Here is a 21,382-nt window from a genome sequence, read left to right as displayed (position 1 = left end):
TGGTGAGGCATATTAACAACTGATGGTGTCCATATGCTAGCCTGTTATGCTAAGTGTTCCACGACTTCAGGAACATGGAGAGAAAGCTAAACACGGAAGGATTAGCAGAGTTTAAGGGAATTAACCCGTTGATTGATAGATAATACATTTTGGGTTTCTAATGTAAACCGTTTCCTTGAGAAAAAAGTGTGTTTTTTATTTGCGTTTTTACCACCTTTTGTCACAGACATGTATTGCGTCTTTATTGTGATATTGTGACTTACAATAATGGTTCTGTCTTCGTAAACGTTGGGGGCAAAGAACCCTGCAGAAAAGCATTTCTTGCATGTATCCCTTTGAGGGGCCAGATAGACCTGGGTTCAGGGTGTTCGACTCCCAGCGGGTTCTGGGTTTGAACCTTGCTGTCCACACTGACATGCTTTGGATTAAAGCATCTCCTAAACAAATGCATAGTAAATGGAGCGGGACCGTTGTCCACTGTGCTGTAAATAAATCTCTCATCATGAGGTGTGAGCGGATCCCACCCACCCCACCAAAGGAAGACCCATCACCGTCCCTTGCCTCGGTGCTCTCCCACCACGCAGCAGCCCTGTATTGAGCTACTCTGGAGCCACTCTACAGATTTATGAGACTCATGTACCCTTAGGAAAGTATACAGCCTTCACAGGGCAAGGTCACCATAAAAGCCTGCTGATCAATATCTGAATGAAAAACCATTTGGGAAGTTTTTAGAGCCCCCCCCCCCCCTTCCGTCACCACCCTCCATCCCTGGAAGCAATATCTGCTGAGTATCGATTGTCCGTGGCCAGTAGTTAGTCAAGGGCTATCTCCTTTGACTAACCCCCTACTGCAGACCCCCTCTCCTACACCCCTACTCTTCCTCTTGATAGATTGGTACGCTTCCAGCAACTGTAATCACACCATGAGCCCTAGCAAGTCATTTTTTTTTCTCTTTTGCGACTTTAGCCCATTTGCCAAAATCCGCCTTTATCTTTAGAATCCAGCACTTTCTTTTGCTGCGGAGGCAGAAACGCGGGGACATAAAACACTGCTGTGCCTGATATAGGGGCCAGGGGACAGTGGGGCTGCTGCTGCTTAACTCTCTACCTTTTGTTTAGGGGGGGGGGGTTTCCGCAGGAGACCTACTTTGCATGACAGTTCCTTTCTGCCTTGGGTTTCAGTTTCAGGAGTGCAATGAAATGACGATGGAAATTCTGTGTGAATGCATCCGAGTGCATTTGCTACTTAGTATATTTACTTCAAGTTTGACTAAAATCTTCTCTATAATAGATGAATATGTGTTTGTTTGATGAGCTCCATCACCTCAGCGAGGAAGTGCTGCGCTTGAAATAATGGACACACACACGCACAAGCTCACGCGCGCACGTGCACACACACACACACACTTATCGTGCCATAAGTGCTGTAAAATCGGCATGGTGTATGATAGAGAGAGGGGTGCGGTAGTTGGGGTGCAGGCCCGCTAGATGAGACTGTTCTGGTCCGGCATCACTCTAAGACGAGTCTCACAACAGACCGGCATGCCAAGTGAGGATCAGAGCAGGGCACGGCATTGTTATTTATCATTTAGCAGAACCATTAACATAATGATAAAGCTTTATATGTGGGGGCTAAAAAAAAATCTGTTATTTTTTTACATTTCCTAACTTATTCTGCTTGTTGTTCTGATGGGATGGCTTTTGGGTGTTTTATTTTTTTTGTATTGAATGTGAAATGTGTAACATGGGAATGCTGCTTTCTGCTTGGACACTGGTGGTTATCACATCCATGCTTTTATCAGGTGGACTCTCACCCTTGACAGGCAACATTGGAAATGCTTGTTATTGAACAAGCTAAAGCCAGCCTAGGGTAACTTGACTCACTGTTTAGTCTATTTATTTATTTTTGAGAGATAGAGGAAGCCGTTCAGATTTGTCATGACTTTCAAGAGCAGCGTTGAGAGCTAGAGGTCAGAGCATTATTAGAATAGGCCCGTAATGATAGAATTATGCACCCCCAGGTCCACTGGCTGCCCTCATTACTGGAGCTGCAGTCATGATGTATGGCCCTAAATGCACAGTGTCAAAACAGCAGGAAAAATGTGATTCTTTATCAAATATACAGATGGTAGCACTTTCGTAGCGTTGGGGGGAGGGGGGATGGAGCAGAGGCCCTATTTTAGTTATATTGTTGATGCATAGCCATTTCATCATCCACGCCTACGATGTTTCAGTAATGGGTTCTCGGATCAAACGTGAATGATCCTAAAACACAAATATTGAGCCTGTTTTGAAATGAACGGTTACCTCCTGACACATTCCAGCTCTTGACTTACACCTCGCTCACATTCAAATTCAATTAGTCTGTAATGTCCTTTGTGGGTTGAATTTACGCTGCGTTTAATTGCTGCTAATTGGCAGCGGCACGCTGCTAAGCTGTTGGTAATTATTGTGCATTGCGCATCATTTTATTTATGTATGTTTGTTTGTTTGGGTTCTTTTGCATGCATGCCCTGCAGATGAGGTGTGAAGGCTTTGGCTCCCCGCGAGAGGTGCGCTTTGATCTGATTAAAGCATTGATGTTGGAGGAAAGCGCTTACATCATAGCCTGGTTGCTGATATCTTTTGGGAAGTTAATTGGGAAGGGTAGTTGGTGCGAGAATGCTGTTTATATTCCCAGAGTATGGTCATTTCACTCACTATATGAACCCGGGGAGGGAAATCTGAAGTCAACATTGGAATTCTGCTCTCCCAGATAGTGGGGTTAGTTGGTTAGCTTGTTCGTTAGTGAGGTGGAAAATGACATTTTGTCGCTTCTGTGTAGCTTGATTGAAAGATGTGGTCGTTTCTTCCTTCCATCTCCTATTTTAATTCCGTCTGGACACTTAAAGAGTAGTACTTTGCATCTGCATAATAATTGTATGGATCGTATTCCATACAGACCTCATGTATCACAACATTTAATATGTATTTTGCTGTTCAGGGTGGACAAATTAAATGGCTAGGACCTGTCATTAATTAAGAGGATTGATAAAATCCCGTCAGTAAAACTCGTTTAAGGGCTGTAAGATTGAAGTGTTTGTCACCCGAGTGACCCCCAACACTACCCAGGGTGCAGGGCTGATAAACATTAGGAGAGGTGAATTAACATACATACATGTTGATGGTCCTTCTGTACACTTCATTACATGGGGATGGGACACGCATTAATGCACATGTAAACAGCGCCCTGGCCAGACTTAATCATGGCGCACGCACCACTTTGGAGGAATGGTATTGGGTCCCGTTTGATTTAATTTGGGTCCGTGGAGGTAAACCGCAGGGACCGTCTCCCCGCGCCCAACGATTGATAAAGAGCCGTAGCGCTCAGGCATTCCCGCTCCTCAACATGACAAATCCTCAATCTCAGCTCGCTCCGCTGGCGCTTGGGGGAACGCATGGTTTATGCAAATCAAAGCAAAATGATCGCTGGGATAACTGCTATGTTTGAGCCATTTGAAGCTTGCCAATAGGGGGGGGAGTGTTAATGAAAAAAAAAAAGAGATGAGAAATCTTGTGCGCATATGTAAGCCCGCGCAATTTACCCAAATGAATCCTGCAGTACGGTATTCTCAATGGCTGTTTGTCTTTGGACCAGTGCACCTGGATTGATGGATGGATGTGGTTAGATACTCTAGGGGGACGGGAAAGGGGTCAGGTTTTTAAAATATATAATTATGTCTATTTCCTATTGCATGCAACGCTGTTTACGGTGTTTTGGATCATTTCATAGAATTCCATTTTAAAGTCATCATCACCCTTTACGCCGTTTAATATCTGAGGCCAGACGTTTGCAGTGCTCTACAAACAACATTGCATCGGGGCAGTCGAAGTGCGGGGCATCTGTCTTTCTGGATCTTGATGGATGGCAATCGTTTGTCCTTGTCAGAAAAGGGAACAATCGGATCATTGGAATAGGAGTGCTATCAAAGTTGCCTGGCCTGCGGAAGGAATCTATTAACATGTTTTAACTGGAGTGATGAGGTCCAACGGCCCGATAAGCCGCGCTCGCCCCTCAGACGCAGGAATAATAGGAAATGGATGATTCCGGCGTCGTAGGGATGCTCGGGACAGGTTGCTGCTGGTGTGTGTGTTCCACCATCTTCTTTCCTCGTATCATGTTATGTTTTACATTATTTATTTGAGATGTTGCATCGTTTCTGAGGGGCATTGGTTCATTAAAATAATATTAATAGTGGAAATAATTGTAGTATTAATGTTAGTTGTAGCAAATTGCTTACACAAAAAGCTAAAGAAAACGTAAGAGCAAAAAAAGCTACCATATTGGGTGCTTGATTCCGCCGTGTAGCATCAATAAACACATGGTGACTTGCTTCTTGTGTTTCAGTGCAGGCTAACTAACACTACAGCAGTAGAGGCCACAGACCATCATGAACCTGGCTTGACTCTCTGCTCTCCTAAACGCTGTTCTCTCCAAACAAGCCTTTCATTAATCCTGGACTTCCCACCGGCTCCTGAACACTCCCTACAATCAAACAATTTGTTTAATGTCACACGGTGCTATGCCAAACTCACTTGGAACTCTGCTCTGTTTTGAAGTTAATGGAAAATTTAGTGATGTCATTGTAATGTTAAAGAGGCCGACCGTTTAAGTATCCCCTTTGCTGTCTGCTGATACGGTGGGCTTGAATTTATTAAAGGGTGCCATCAATGTTTTGGTTTGAACGACATAACTAGGTAGTCGTATTAAAAGTGCGAGGAAACAAATACCCTGCCTCACATTCACCCATAATACTCCATCTCGTCTGTTGGTAAACTTCTTGGATTTTACAACCAGTGAGGTCTGAAAAGCATCCAAAAGATGATATAAAAATATTAAAGGTAATCACTCTAACCCACCCCCCATAAATGTCCCTCAGATGTAGTTTAATCAGTGCCCAATGTGGTCTACACTAAACAGGCGCAGAGGAATTCAACACAAGTACTCGCGCTGTTTAGCTCGTATACACACATATCGCACCTTAACGAACACACACACACACACACACACACACACACACACACACACACACACACACACACACACACACACACACACACACACACACACACACACACACACACACACACACACACACACACACACACACACACACACACAGAGAGAGAGAGACACAGACACACAACCCCCCCTCTATCTATGTTTCTTGCCGCTAACCCCTTGTCTTGGGACACATCTCGGCACATCTTCCAGACACCCCTTATAACCCGGACTAATTACTGATCACACTGGCGGCTGGCCCCAACGCCCTATTGTGCTTTAGTTTAATTGTTGTTATTTTGTGAGGAACGGCTGTGCGCTGGAAGGATGGATCCCGTTGTGAATAATAAATGTGTCGTCTGTGCGGATCCACACTTGGCATGTGGTCTGGGCGGCGGCGAAGGATAGCGATGTACATCTTCCGCGCTCTGTTTTACCTTCTGTTTTTCTTTTTTCATTTTTTCAACGATTGATGGTGAAGGTGCTCCCCCCGCCCCCCACAGACCCCTCCCAGCCCCCCGTCATTAGGAGCTCCATTGTGGCCGGCTCACGGCTGACTGTGACGGGTGGAGGGAGTTCCCCCACGCCACGACTAATTACTCCCCCGCCCCCTCCCCACCCACCTCTGATGGATAAATATGTATTGTGTGGATCTCTACCACCCTAACCCACCCCCCACCCCCCCACCCTTTCCCTCCAGCTCCCGGGATGAGGAACGAGTATGCCGTGATTTGGGAAAAGGGAGGGGAGGGGGGGTTGGTGTTGGTATGTGGCGCAGCGAACAAACCTTGATAATTATTTTTGTGAGATGAATGCCGCAGCAGGCAGGATGATTAAGGAGGCGTTTGTGCGTGGAGACTATCACGCTCAAACACAGAGCAGCGGCTTTGTGACTGGGGAGAAATCTGCTGCTGCACAGGCCTGCTCTGCTCCGTCTGCTGCCAGCGTGCACGCTCGCACACACTCACATACACACCATACACATTTGCACACACTTGCACACCCATAGAAAAGCACACATACTTTGTACAGGCACAGTGTACATCAGACACAGCACAGTGTTTACACACACACACACACACACACACACACACACACACACACACACACACACACACACACACACACACACACACACACACACACACACACAGTTGTATATACAACAGTGTCCTCTTCAGTCTGCTAAGAGTGCTGAATCCATATCGGTATCCTCTTCCATGTGCGCTTGGGTGTCAGAGCTTGGCAGTATTTACCTCTGCAGTGGATGTACTCAAAACCTTTCCACTAAGCGTTGCATTAAAGGCCCTCCGAAGAGCACTTCTGGTTCCGGGGTAAACACCGGGCCAACCTCTGCACGTCCTCCTGCTCTTTTGAGACAGATCCCCGGGTTGCCTTCTGATAAATCAAGTAATTAATGGTTTTCATTAGCCGCGCAGTAGAGGTCTTAGAGCGCCTGCTTAGAAATCGTATTTATTTTCTTGTGTAAAGCTTCTTCCCCTTTTAGGGGCCCCAGTGTGATCATTGGTGTTGGCCCTGAAGATTTGTGAGGAGCCTCTGGCCAGAGCAGCGTTCAAGATCACATAAAGTATGTCTGGGCTCTCCCTGTGCAGCGGGCCTGCCACTGAACACCTTAACGCTCTCCCTGCAGCTCAGTGTCATGCATTCCATTTTTTTTGTTGGTTGCAATGTTTTTCCTTAACTTTAAAATTCTCCAGGTTCTCCAGTAAATAAATAAAAAAAATCACAATGTGTTTATTTTGGTTGAAATACTCTAAATCCAGTTTTTTCAAGCCCCACTAAATGTTCTAACATCCATTTTCATGAATCTTTTCATGATTTTCCTTCATTCTGCAAAACGTGTCTGTCTGTGCAGTATCTTAACATGAAGACCTGTGTGTGTATCTGAGGGTCTTGGGTGGTGGCTGTTATTTTGATTTATATTTCACGGTTGTTGGGGGCCCTCTTGCACAATAAAACTTCCTCTCACTTTGACATAGCACAATGGTCTCAAAGACATATATATATTTCACCAATCATCATAATTGAGTACCCTGTAGGCACAAGATCATTATTTGGGCCCACTCTTTTTTTAAGGGCTTTTAAGGGCTTATGTTTTCCTGTCTTCAAGGTATTTTGTTACTTGTGGTGTCTTATCATTTGTTACTAAAGTTCGGACCAGAAATAATTATTGGATGGAATGTTTATTTAGGGGGCGGAAAATATAGATTGATATTCTGCATACAAAACGCTAACAGTCACTCCTCTTCTAGACGTTAACGCTAATGCGTTGAGAGTCATTCAAAATGATTTACTGGGCAGACCTGCTTAGGGGAGGTGTAAATTGGAACGGAAAAAAAAGAAAATGGCAGAAATGGACATTGATTAATATTGGTAATGCTATCCACCGCCTCCTCTGTATTTGTAATGGCCTTGTCCCCCCATTTGCCTGGCCGTGGCCTGGGGGGGGAGCTGACAAGAAGGTGCCCTGCTGGGCCTGAAATGAGCCTGGAATGGGAGCGCGTGCCGTTACAGTGTGGAAAATAATCTCTTTCTCTCACACACGCACTCGCACACGCACACACACATGCACACACGGGTGCAACTGAGATGCACAAAAGACACACTCTGCGCCTCTCCTCTGGATGACCTGTCTGGCTCTAGACTGGAATGAAATGTAAAAAAAAAAAGAACAATTGAAACAATCCACTTCTGACAGGAAATGTCATTATCACCCATGGGGATGTGATGTGTGACTACTATGTACTGGGAGCTTGTGTACAAGTGAGTTGATATAAAAATAAATGAATAAGGATTCCTCAAGAGAGAGACACTTCCACCATCATTATCACCCACGGGGATGCGGTGGGACTAGTGTGTCTGAGCGGGTGTACAAGTGAATGCACATCAACAAAATAAATAAAAGGATTCCTTGAGAAAGAGCCACTGAGAAGAAAAAAGGGAGAAAAAAAAAACGAGTCAACCAAAACAATACTGTCTTTATGTGCGCCAATGCTGGAGTGCTACTCCATGCTGGCTAGTAATTGCTAACACATGTGGTACCTCTGTCTCCCAGCAGCCGGCCCAGGGAGTTCTGGCGCCTCGACTACTGGGAGGACGACCTGAGGCGTCGCCGCCGCTTCATCAGGAACCCCTTCGGATCCACGCACGGCCAGGCCACACTCAAAGGCGCCGCCGAACACGGTCAGTTGGCTTTGTCGCCGTCGGCCTATCATGTGTGTAGCTCACTGGTTTAGTGATAGTTGCACTGTGTACATCGCAATAAACAAATGAGAGAACCTTTTGTGGGTGTGTCGTACGAAGCTGCTAATTTGATGTACAACGGGCAATTTGTTTTTGGCTCGCCGCCGTATAACGTGAAGCTAGCAGTATTAATCAGACGTTATTAGTATGTGTTGTACACAGTGTGTGTTCGCATCTTTGGGCTTTTTTTTTTTTTTTTTACCTTAATGTTATATTTAAACAGCAGTATATTTCATATAATATACTATTAATGCAGTACATTTGTTTATGTATGTAATAATAATTCTAAATATATTTCCTTTTATTGCATGACAGTCAATAGTACCAGCGGTAAGTAATTTCTATCTTTGTTTCACATGCTTGACATTTAGACGAGAGGTCATATTGTGGTTTTCATTGTTTGTCCATTTGTTCATTTATTTATTCATTTTTCTCATTTCATTGTGTTCAAACACTATGTGAAGAAAAAAATCTAAACTTGACTGAAGCAAATCCCATGGTTTTTCAAAATGACTCCATCAAAATGGTTCAGTTCCACAGAATGCAGGGTTGTCTTTAAAACAAACACATTTGATTATCTTTTCCCTAAGAATCAGAATTGTTCAATTGGTCAAATCAATGGCTACGCTCCTTCATTGTCTCTGTGATTGTGTCTCGTAAGAACCGATGCAAAAGTTGTTAGTCACCTTGAGAACTACAGACCAACTGTTAACCCTGATTATCAAATAACTAGTAACCAATAAATAGTCATTTAGTGTCTCATTACTCTTGCGGAAGCACCGTTAGAGTCTATTATGTCTGCAATATCATTCTACCACACCTGTCCACTGCACAACAGGGTTTGCAACTCAGCCCATGGCAGTTGATCAATGACTCACTTCACAATAAAAGTCAATATGTGGACCACAAAAAAAAAAAAAAAAATCTCCCAACGTGTCACCTGTCGAAGTCTCACTAAACATGACCTCATTCCTGAAGACGAATAGCCAGGGGTGGAAGGAGTCAATGGGAATGTGATCTGAAAGCAATACATATCGGGGATCCCCAGTCCTAGGGAGACCTGCTAGTTTTACAGGGATAGAGGTGGACGGAGTGGAGACCAGACGGGCTGCAGTTCACTTATGTTTCCACCTCCTCTGACCCTCTGACGTGCTCTGAAATCAACAGGGAAACATCATTTGTATGTGTCGCAAGGAAATGTGTTGAAGGTATTCTCCATTTTACATCCCTGCTGGTTGTTGAGATTGACGTAGAATGGATTTCATGTTCTTAAAGGGCGAGCTTATGTAGAACGTATATTAACTGAATCGGAAATATTGTGTGTCTGTGTGTGTCCTTTTTTATGTCTTGAATACAAAATAACCACCAGTTCCAGTAAGTAGACTCTTCCCCCACGAGGGAGTACGTCCAGAACAGTATGGGGCTATTTCATTAAAATACCTCCTTGACATTGAGGCCTGATGGCATCCATTTTCTGATGTAACCTTTCGACTTGTTTTAATCGACCTGACATTTGTTAAGGAAGTGCGCTTCAAAATGAGAATGCAGGGCAGAGTTTTGAACCACGGGACAAAGGTCATATCTGGCTGTAATTATTTTCATCATATGGTCGAGAAAAACACTCTTGAGTTTGAACCCGCTGAGAAAATATTTATATGATCAACCCTTAATAAACCTTATTTGAGAGCAACTGGTGAAATACTTTTTTCCCCTTTATATATTTAAATGTATATATTTATTCTATACATCACTATAAACTATAGTGTTAAATAATGAATAAATAAATATCACATGCATGATTCCTTAATAAATTGTGTCAACATACCCGTACCCATACATACATAATACTGTATGTATATGACCAACTATTCTTTTCGGTCAGAAAAGGTTACATGTGGATGAGACTACCATTACAAAGTCCTTGGCAGTTCAGTTGCGACGGGCACACACAACCAGGGTCATTCATAGCCAGCCAAGCGGGGGCGATTTCCCCTGGACCGCCTGTATAGGGGTAAGGCCATGCGCAGACTGGAGTAGAAACCTTCTATGTATTTATTGCTGGAAAGCGGCCATCTCCTTTCGCGGGGATTGATTTGGTCGGGGCTTGGACCTGCGTAAGCAGAGGTGGTAGAGTAAATACCTGAAGATGTATGGCTGTGTTCAGGTGATCAATACTCACCTTCTGACCACGCTCTCCACCAGCCTCTGGTTAAAAAGTCATTTGTTAATTCTGACAATTTAATGGCCAGGGCCATGTATGCCCGCCCGGAGTTGTGGAAAGCAGGCAGTTGGACATCTTGGTATGTAGGGTAATGGAGGTGTAGTGTGGAATCATAAGCATTCCTACTGGTTAACACGTATTTCTGACCAAAACTAAAGGGTTTTAAATTAAATGTTTTGTATCTGAGGATTTATCCCTTTTGGAGCACTGATGTGATATGGCTCAAAGTTTATTGCAGGAGTTATTCTTTGTTTGCATATCATATTTCAACGCTTAGCTTATCTATTAAGACCGATAGCTTTTATCTCTCTACTTTTGATTATCCATTAAATAATCGGGGGCAAACTTGCCCCCGATTACTTAAAACAGACAGTTTATTCAAATGGTCACTGTGACTTTTCTTTTATTTTTATATTTTTCTTTCATCTTTTAAAATGTGCTAATATACTGACAACATAAACATAACAAATGTGAATTTAACGTAATAATATTTATCTGCCTTACTGTCAAAATTAATAACATACCACAGTATTTGTTTCAGTCTTTTGAATCTACACTAAATACAAAAGTGTGATATGAGCTACATTTGGTTTGAACCACCGGGGTTAACTTTTAGTTTATGTTTTGTGTGTGGTTTTAAGGAGCTTGTAGCATGCTAGCTTCGTCCACTTCATGAGCAGTGTGTCTACGCTACCTGCTAGCGTACTTTCCCAGATACGACATGCCGATCAAGCGGGGCGTAGTAACATTAGCTAAACCTAATTATTATCAAGTTAGCCGTGGCCAGTGTCTTTGTTGAGAATAGATTGTACAGAAGTTCAAATGCGTGTTTGTTTTCCAACCTCACTCGACTGACAAGCCCCCTGCCCCCTGTTCTCAGGCCAGGGGTGTGAATCCCCCGTCATGTGGTACGTATTAGCGGACCTGGGAGTAATTTCAGCGCTGCTAACTAAAGAATGCCCCTGGGAGCCTTAATTACAGGAAGTCCATTCTAAATATCAGTGAGCTGCATACTTTCAATGACAAGAGATTTTTCAGGCCGGGGCTCTGCTAACAGTTACACACTATCAAGTCACATGATGCGGCTGTGTGTTGTTTTTTTTACATACACACACACACACACACACACACACACACACACACACACACACACACACACAAAGAATGCAGCTGATATCCCCTCAGGTGATTAAGAAGGAAAAGGGAAAATCATGATTTTATGCATGAAAACGGATATGTGTTTACGAGAATTGGTGTAATGATACACGCGTTCCTGAACACACACACAAATACACACACATGCACACACGAATACAGACTATCACATGTGAATACACACACATATACACACTGACAAACACACACACACACACATACACAAGGAGACATAAGTAGCTAGATGGAATGCATGTGGCATATGTTTACAAAGGGGAAAGACTTGGCAGTCTTCACCTTGCACTGTATTGCACTTGTGTCTGTAGATCTAGAGCCCTGCAACACTACCACCACCACCACTTCTACTACTTCTATAACTACTACTACTGGGGTATACTACAGGGCTCTATAAATGTTTTCGTGAGCCCTGAGAGAATAAATAGATTTACTACTTACTACTGTGACTAAATACTAATATTTGAAACCTCAAGTCAAGTTCAGTTGAAATCACACACAATAGCAACTTTCTCATGCCTGTGTGTGTTTTGTTGAGTTTAATAGATGTTTTGATTATGTGAGTTGTTCGTGCTGGAGGGTAGACTATCAGCAAACTGTTATAAAATGCAGTAAATTTTGAAGAATTGAGGGGGACTTCTGAACAAGTAGCGTTAGTAGGAGAAAGTAGCCTGTTCAATTATGTAAAAACTCCAAACATTTTACTTGGACACCTGAATAGTGCATCATCTAATGGTTTTAAGACAAGAAAATTGTTTCAGACTGGATATACTAATTATTAAACTCTTCACGTTTGGCCCCGTCACTCCCATTTTTTCCATTTTTTTTCATAGACTTTTATTCTTTACGTTTCCGAAGTTCTTTGTTATTGAGTGTTTGTTTTTGTCTAGATTTCATCTTGATTAAACTCCCAAAATCACGTCCTTTAAAATATGTTAATTTTGCATTGTTTCTCGATTACTTGCTTTATAATTAAAATACAAATATAATGACATTTTTCAAAATGTTTAATTTCCAGCTTCCGATGAAGATATCCTCAAAGGCAAACAGTCAATCAGAGGTCAGGGCCTGGCCAATCAGAACTCTGAGAGTGACGTTTTCTCAGACGGAGACGATGAGACTCTATCATCATTGGAAGAGAAGGACTTGGAGAATCTAACAGGTAATGTCATTATTTTAATGTTTCAACGGCCTGTGCATGTCTTACTATAACATCGTCGCCGCTATTTGGTATTTACGAAAATAATCTGTTAATTGTATTATAGTCAATTATTCCCGTCTATTAGCCTATTGCCGTTTACTAGCCTGATTATCGCAAGAACACCTCTGGGTTTATGTTTATGGGATAAGGCCTCTAAACTCAGTGAAGTTGTTTGTTTCATGTAGGCCTATGTGCCTTTGAAACCCCTAATTCTTATGAAATAATACCGTCTCTATTGGTTGAAAAAGTTAGATGAAAGTGGCTCTTAGCCTGTTCCAAGAGACATGTTCGGCCGTTATGGGGCTGATTTTAATGCACCCATTGATAATGAATTATATGAGCCTATCCTACTAATCCGATTACCACCACCTGAAAGATGCGATTTATTTTCTTTACATGACTATGATGCATCATTTAGCATAAGAATGTCATTAGGCATAAATTATAACACAACCGGGCGAGTTTATGGGATTTAAGTTAAATCTTTTGCCAGAAAAATGGTTGTAGGCCAACACTCTTAATATGGCGCAAAACGATCCGAATCGGATGCAATTGAATGTCTTCCACACACGTCAGATAAAACGTGAGTGCTCGTCGTAGGCTAGGCCTATATGCTGAATATCTGTTATCCCATCGGCTGTGTGGGAACGGTGGGGGGTTGCCACAATCAGCCTCGTGCATGAATTGGTCATCGGCAAAACACACAATGCATCGCGCAGCATTGCATGTACGCAAGAGAACTGCAGGGAGCTGTGTGCAGGCAGCCTGCAGTTGTCGCTCCCCCGAGCCGCTCCTCATTGTCATACTGGCATGAATTAAGATGGATGAGAGATTAAACAGACCTTCTAGCAATAGCCCACCATCGCACCCTGATTGACAGTTTGTTCTGTTTGACGGACACACCCCAATGGATTGCTATAGGTTAGCATTTTGGGCTAAGCTACATGAATGGTTTTAAACGTTATAGGCTGGACGGAAAATAAAACATCCGATTTACCCTGTTCTATTGTTGCGGATTATTTGAAATATGTTTTGAAAGTGAACGTGTTTTGGTCCGGTGAAGCAGAAAACATGGCCTATGAATTATAGCCTTCATGTTTGGATTGTGTTGCAATATGCGTTGGATCAATCAATGCAGGCCGTTTTTCAAATAAATCGCCTGACCCTATTTCAGTTAGGCTATTTGTTATTAATTTAGCGTTAATTCGGTTTAAAGAATAAAGCTTTCATTGCCAGTTCCTTATTTGAGAGTCGATGTGTCCATTTTCGTTTACACTTGTTTTTATTTTACGAAGTCTGAGGGCGGTCTGTGGCCCATATATTTACAAATCGACCGGGTCTTTTGTAAAAGTCCGCATGAAAATGGACGATCATAGCCCATTTCATCCGCCGCTACTGCAGGGTCCGTGAACCTGACGACCAGCGCAGAGCTCGTGGCTCCGGCCGCGGTGGTGAAGGGCACGCTCTCCATCACATCCTCGGAGGTTTACTTCGAGGTGGATGAGGACGAGCCCAGCTTCAAGGCCATCGATCCCAAGGTAAGAGCCCGCACTGACTTAACCGGCATCGATCGGTAAAAAGGATTTGCCCAAATTGTCACATCTAAATGAATCTGTAACTTGAGCGAGCGTTTATATCCCCCGATGGGCCTACTCAACCTAATGGGTGAACGTTCACTGGAGCCAACCGATGGACAACATACATCGTTTTTTTTTATCATTATTATTATCCATTCCTGTTTTTTATGTTATTCGCTTATTGGTTAGAATTCCCTGTTTTTTTTCAACAATGACTACATTTGCCCTTTTGATTAACACACACACACACACACACACACACACACACACACACACACACACACACACACACACACACACACACACACACACACACACACACACACACTCTCTAAGGATATGTTATTTTCTCATGGGTTAATATTTTCCTATTTTATGGTTTGGGAAAATATAACCTTTTTGGCCATTTGTGCTATATATGCGAATTTTACAGTTTAATACTGAAAATATAAATAATTAAACGTAAAGTTACGTTTAGATAATACATCTAATATGTAGGCCTAAAACACTAGAAAATGCGCTGAAAATATATTTGGCCTATTTAGACCTGAATCTTCTTGAGTTTTGTATTTGGTTTGCACTGAAAACGTTTTGAACACAGACCTTAATAAGTTCAAATAATATCCTGCTGGTTGTAATGTTCTCATAACTATAATAAAAAAGTTGCCCTTTAACTTTATAATCACGACAATGTTATAAATAAATTGGAAAACGTGCCGGTTGGCTGGTTGACCTACAGGTGGTCTACTTTGTGTTAACATTCGTTGGGCCAGTTGAACCTGCAGGGCAGGCCCAAGCTGGGGAGGTTGAAAACGGGTTTATTCACGCTTTAGAGGCATGGATTTTAGAAAGTGACTATTACTAGAATTTATTTAATTTTCTTTATCCTAATAAAAATGACGTATCAATGACTTACAAGAAAAAGAGTTGGCTCTGCAAATCTTGACAAATTGTCCGCATATTAATAGGCCAATGAATTAGTATTTAAGTTAAATGAAATGGACGTGACCTTATCAATAACAAAGTGATGTACAGAATTGTATCGACGTGGTCATAATATTTGAAGACACGTGGCCAAGTTGTAATGTTATTTACAACGTTTTATTAACATCAGTCATTTTAAATCACATAATGTAAAATGTCAGCTTGGCACACTACATTTGATCCTTTCATTTAAAGATTTTGTGCATATACTTAAATAAAAAGTTTCTTCACTTCGTGAAAACAAGCTACACAAGAAGACTAAAAGTGAACCCACTTAGCCTGAAAATGTACCTTGCCTCGCTGCTGCCATGAGTCTCTCCATGTTGGGAAAAGGTTTCCTCACATTGACTTCGATCTTAACGTCTAGTGTCAGACTTTTTTTGTTTGTTCAATTTATGTATGTGGCCTACATGGATGTGACCATCAGTTCACCTTTTTGTCCTCTCTCTTCTCGCGGTATCCTACAAATGTCTCTGCGGGACATAAAAAAAAAAGTCGATCGTTCTATACATTTATAATTTGTCCAAACTTTTCGCGTTGGTGAGAATCTCCCTCGCCAGTCTCCACGTCTGCTTGGCCGCCGCCTCCAGGGCGGAGTGGGGCTTCCCCTGAAACAAGTCCAAATTCGGCAGGAAATAATGGGGGCATCTACGGCACTGTAAACAGGAGATCAGCTGCAGCAGGATCCCGTTAAGTCGGTCCCCGAGACAGGACTCGTCCCAGTCGGTCTCCCTCGGGTGCTTCTCGCACTCGTACAGCAGCAGGGTCTTCATGTGGTAGTTGTTGAGCGGCTGACCCGGCAGCTCCAGGTGACGGTCGCGCAGGGTCTTGAGGACCGAGAGACACTTCTTCCTGCAGCCCGCCATCAGCAGCCTGTTCTCCGCCTCGCTGAACTGCAGCACCCAGGCGTCGCTCTCGGCCGAGCTCTGTTTTCCCGTCAGCGAGTAGCACTCTTTGGAAAGTAGATTGAACCCCTCGGCTTTCACCTCGGCCACTCTGTTTGGCCCCGGCCAGGGGATGTGCGGCATGGGCCACTGCGCCGCGCTCCGGGGCCAGATCCCGGTGCACTTGAACGCGGGGGTGATCTGAACCACGTACCTTTCTCTGATGCGCAGTTTCACCTCACTGGTGTCCGCCACCATCTTCACCACGTCGCGGTAGCTGCATTTGTCCACCGCTTGCGCCACAAGAGTCTGAAAACGCGAGCGGATCTTCCGCGCGGAGAGGTAGCCTGAGGCGGTGATGAACTCTACCCATAGGGACATGCTCCTCTTGCGGCCGTCGCTCAGCTTCAGCACCGCACAGCCGGGCAGGGAGCCGTCGTCAACGAAGTTAAACACCCCCATTTGGTTGAGGTAGAGCACCACCTCGAACTCGTTTGGCGCGATGACCTCCATCCCCTCGTAGCGCGCCTCGATCTCGCTCAGGGAGCTGATGAAGCGCGGCTCCTGCACTTCCACCTCCTTCAGGACATCTGAAACCACTTTGCAGACCTCTCGTATGGTCTTCGCAATGGCCGCTTTGCGCGTTTGACATCTTTCGTTGTAATACTTGTTAAGCTGGTAAACCAGCTTCGCCTGCGTCGCGATCATGTTCGGGCAGATGTCCGGGCTGTACACCGGAGAGTCGCAGTAGGTTGACGGATCCAATGCTTACGGTAAAGCCAGATGGCAAACGCTTCCAGTGCAGTAAAAAAAAAATGTGTATGATCAAAGTTTTTTTTTCCGCCTGTTACAGCGGATGGACGTCAGTGCAAGGAGGGAGGAAGCGGATAGGGATGCAACGTAATGGCTACCAATTTTTTGTCCAAAACTATGCGCTTCCAAATATATCAGAGTATAGGCTGAAGCCCCCCCCGTGTTCTGGATCACACACGCCGTCCGTATACCAGCATGTTCCTCTTATCGGGATGCGCACAACTATAGTTATTCTCTCTCCTTTCGGGTCCAGTCTTTTCTTCCACACACTCAGCTGTGTGTGCAGGACTTGTGTAGTTTATGAATGGTCCATGAGCAAGAGTGAAAGGGGCCGGCTTCCTCTCCTGCAATCACAGCCGGAGCTGTCAGTGCGCGCAGCCAATCAGAGCGGCCGCCGGCAGCAGTCCTCGGACGGGAGGAAGAGTTTAGCCCACCAGACTCTGGTGGCGCGGAGCTGGCCGGTGCTCCCAGGTCGATAGGAGATCGCTTTGTTGATGCTTTTTAACCAAATTCTTCTTCTTCTCTTCTCATTGGCAACACCCTGTTTTGACGCTTGCGGTATTTTATGTATCAGACAATTTCCCAGGTTCTTTTTGCTTGCCCGTTTGTCAGGTGCGTAAAGGCGGAGAAGGGATTTAAGACGCGACTGCGCACTATAGGTTACTGGCTGCCGAGGGCCAGGTCATGTTTTATATATTGATATATCTATCGCTTTTTTTAGAAGTAGATTTTGTTTTGACATTTCGTGGTTCACGGTGTTATACATATTTAGTCGTATTTCAGTTTTTCAGTATTTTTTATATCGTTATTTATTTCAATTGTTTTCCAATTCTATTAAACTGATTTCGATGCTATTTTGCCCTTTTGATATTTGGTTCTCCTTTATGAACGCTTTACGGCCAGTTGTCCCTCTCAGATATCAATGGGCGTCCAGGCTTTGGTCTCAATGCGTCTTCAATCCATTACAGGAGCGGGTCGTTTGTGTAACAAGTGGGAACTGAAGCCTTTCTGTTTGCATGAACAAAAGGAACAGTTAAGATAATATTCATGCTGTTTTTTTTTTTTTTTTTATAATATTTTGTGGAATTATACCCTGGTGGCCTGATAAGAGGTACTGATTGACTCGAACCTGCTCATCCACTATATTGGATAACTTTCAGTGGGTCGTGAGTGCACCTGCTGTTTACGCTCTGGAAAAATCATAACACGTCCTTGGATTTAAGAGATATTGTAAAGTAATTTGTTAAGATGATGCTTATTTATATGGTTCATATTTGTCCAAATTCAGAATTCATATTTGGGAATGAAATTATTCAAATCGTCCGTTTACGCACGTCAATAGCCAATACCCCGCTTAACAGGAGAGCGCCGTGTCGATGCTGAGTAATTGAGGTCCTGGGGGGGACGAGGCGGGGATGAGTGGTGGGAGGGGGGAGATGTTCTGACTTTGTAATTGGAGTCCCCTTATCACCCCGGACTTCATGTCTGATGCCTTAAAAAGCCGTCACTTGTTTATGAGTGAGAGGAGGCGTTTCGCGGATTGGGAGCACTGTGGGTTGAGGAACGATGACGTTTTCAGCCAATGTTGAAAAATAAACGCGTAGATAAACACTGTCTACCTATTGACTGATCATGCATGCTTTTGCTTGGTGCTTGACTTAATGATGCAATAATCATTCGGAATTTTGTTTCGGTATACGGATGCGTTTTGCGTCTCTGTCGCTGCAGACAGTCGGGTTCAACATGTAGGCCATAGGCCTTTTAGCGGGTTACACAGTCGAGCAGGGACGCTCCGCTTTATTGAATCAATTAGAGAAGAGGACCGATTTAATTAATATTTAGTCCAAGTATCCTCAATTTTTATCTTAATCTCGTCGCAGATTAAATATACTAGAAGGGATTATCATATGCGTCATGCTAAATACCTATAATAATTAAGCGCTTTGGTTTTACATCGTATTGTGTTTTAGATTTTTGTTACCGTGGAATATAAATTGCAGAAATTGTATTAATTAGGGGGCCAAGCCAACGGGTTGGAACCCTATTGTTTTTTTACTTTTGATTTTGAATATTAATTAAATTTACAATTTAGGCTATTAGTTTAATATCGTTAAATAGCCTAGATTTGTAACGCTTTATACAAGTTATTAAATAATTACTAACAAAACGTTGCTGATATTAAAAAGAAAATCACATTTTTTTTGTTCCTCATAAATAAATAGAAAGTGAAAAGCATATTATTATTATATTGAGCTAATATATAATTGTGATATAAATGACTTATTTATGCATGACCTATCATTATCTTTTAAAAGTTAGTTTCTATTTGAGTTTTGCTCTCCAGTTACTAACATTCGATGGGAATTAACAGCAGAGATATATTGTGGGATTCACTTTATTACGTGACCAGTCACTATTTCTCCCCACCATTGTACAAATTGAGCATGCTCCCCCGAATGGAATCATGCTGCACCCGCTCGATGGAGGTTTTTGAGGGTTTGCATGTCGCTAGCAGAGGGTCAAGTCTTACCTTTGGTGTACCACCACGTCTTCAGCAGACGGACATTGAAGCCCTTGAAGGATGATTATTAACAGTGGAGAACTTTACCGAAATTCTCTCCCCCTGTCTTCTCATCAGGTGGATGAATAGTTATAGTAATTATTATTTAGAAAAATTGTTGAGCATCTCTCTACTTCTTTTTTTTACCTGACAATTGTTTAGAAGTTGAGTAGAGTATATACTGTGTGTGTTAATGTGTGTGTTATTGCGTGTGGTTGTGTGTGTGTGTGTGTTACATTCACAAGACATGTGATTCCAACTCGTCTTTCTACAGTAATTCCCAGGGCCGTCGGTGCCCTAGCCGTAGAGCTGTGTGTTAGCAATCCATACCATATGAGACGTAGCATCAGTCCACCAAATGGAAAAAAAAAAAAACGACTCGCTCTTCCAGTCTCTGTGGCTATCCCAAATCTTATTTTTTCCTTCCCTCCCATTATCTCTTTGAAAAGATCCAGTATTATCTGTGGTGGGTAAATAGCTTTCCTCTGGTTTGTATTGACGGGGAGAGAAGACCAGAGACCCGGTGGAGGGCTCTTTGATGTGATGCCTGTGAGATCACACACACACACACACACACACACACACACACACACACACACACACACACACACACACACACACACACACACACACACACACACACACACACACACACACACACACACACACACACACACACACACACACACACACAGAGAGAGTAGAATCCTGGCCAGAGCTAGCCTACTCCTCTGCTCTACTCTCTTGTTTTCAGTGTGTTTGTCCTCATGGTGTAATCTCATCTTTTTGCCAGGTGTCCCACCATGTTGTTGTAACATATAACTTCCAGCAGTGTTCTATTATTATACTTCTATTATGGATACCACTATTGGAGACAACACACACACTCTGTTGTTGAGTACTTGCAGCCCAATACTAGCCCCGCAACTGACACGGCGGTTCTCAACTGCCACTAAATGATTCAGATAATATAATCTGTTTTATATCTGTTTGTGAATACTTTAGCTTGACGACACTGTTCCAAAACTGTGTATGAACTGTCTTTGCATGGATTCAGGGCCTAAATGCTATAAGATGAATATTGTCGGGTGGTTGGGTATACGTGACAGTAAGTGTGGTCCCTCCTGGCCCTGTGTTGTGTCTGAGTAGGAGCCGTAGCTCTAGCGGCGTCAGCGTGGCAAGAGGCGTGGAGGTATTCGGGGTAGGAACCCCCACCCTTCCGACGGAGTAAATGGCATCGCCTTTTATTTTGAGCATATTAGAATAAAATCCGCTTTTCCTTTCTCCACCTTTTGTTGGGCATGAGTGAAAAACGCGGGGGTGCGTTCAGAGGCACTTGACACCGTGAGATGGTTAGAGCAAGAGTAGGGAAGGGAGGGCTTGAGTTCGGGGGCTTTCGTGGCTCAGAATGAAGGATGGAGGAGGTGGGTGTCAGAGCTATAGGGGCTCTTTGCTGCTGTTGGTTTCTCTTCTCCTCTCGAAACACGATCGCCGCGGGGAAAGCAGCTCCACTGCCGAGCTTCAAGCAGACACACACACACACACACACACACACACACACACACACACACACACACACACACACACACACACACACACACACACACACACACACACACACACACACACACACACACACACACACACACTGGCCACAGATACATGACA

At 43.5% G+C, this 21,382-nt stretch overlaps 2 protein-coding genes across 6 annotated transcripts in view; one reads left to right on the top strand and one right to left on the bottom strand.

Annotated features, from left to right (window-relative positions):
• Window positions 1-21,382, top strand: part of lrba (LPS-responsive vesicle trafficking, beach and anchor containing) — a 186,454-nt gene that overhangs the window by 98,072 nt on the left and 67,000 nt on the right. For 2 of the 5 annotated variants that reach the window (XM_030351779.1, XM_030351777.1), the window contains exons 37-40: window positions 8,117-8,244; window positions 8,620-8,634; window positions 12,714-12,857; window positions 14,298-14,434. In XM_030351779.1, coding sequence (XP_030207639.1) covers window positions 8,117-8,244; window positions 8,620-8,634; window positions 12,714-12,857; window positions 14,298-14,434 — 424 coding nt within the window. The remainder of the gene's footprint in view (window positions 1-8,116; window positions 8,245-8,619; window positions 8,635-12,713; window positions 12,858-14,297; window positions 14,435-21,382) is intronic. The other 3 variants (XM_030351778.1, XM_030351781.1, XM_030351780.1) reach the window with 3 other exon arrangements.
• Window positions 15,531-17,639, bottom strand: mab21l2 (mab-21-like 2). Its single transcript, XM_030351784.1, has one exon. The coding sequence runs from the start codon at window positions 17,047-17,049 to the stop codon at window positions 15,970-15,972; it is 1,080 nt and encodes a 359-aa protein (XP_030207644.1). The 5' UTR covers window positions 17,050-17,639; the 3' UTR covers window positions 15,531-15,969.

This window comes from Gadus morhua, chromosome 3 (genome assembly GCF_902167405.1).
Source record: "Gadus morhua chromosome 3, gadMor3.0, whole genome shotgun sequence".
In the NCBI taxonomy this organism is placed as follows: domain Eukaryota; kingdom Metazoa; phylum Chordata; class Actinopteri; order Gadiformes; family Gadidae; genus Gadus; species Gadus morhua.
This window is presented reverse-complemented; position numbering and strand designations above follow the sequence as displayed.

Coding starts and splice junctions, on each gene's coding strand:
- mab21l2 (XM_030351784.1), bottom strand. CDS start 17,049: ATGATCGCGACGCAGGCGAAGCTGGTTTACCAGCTTAACAAGTATTAC.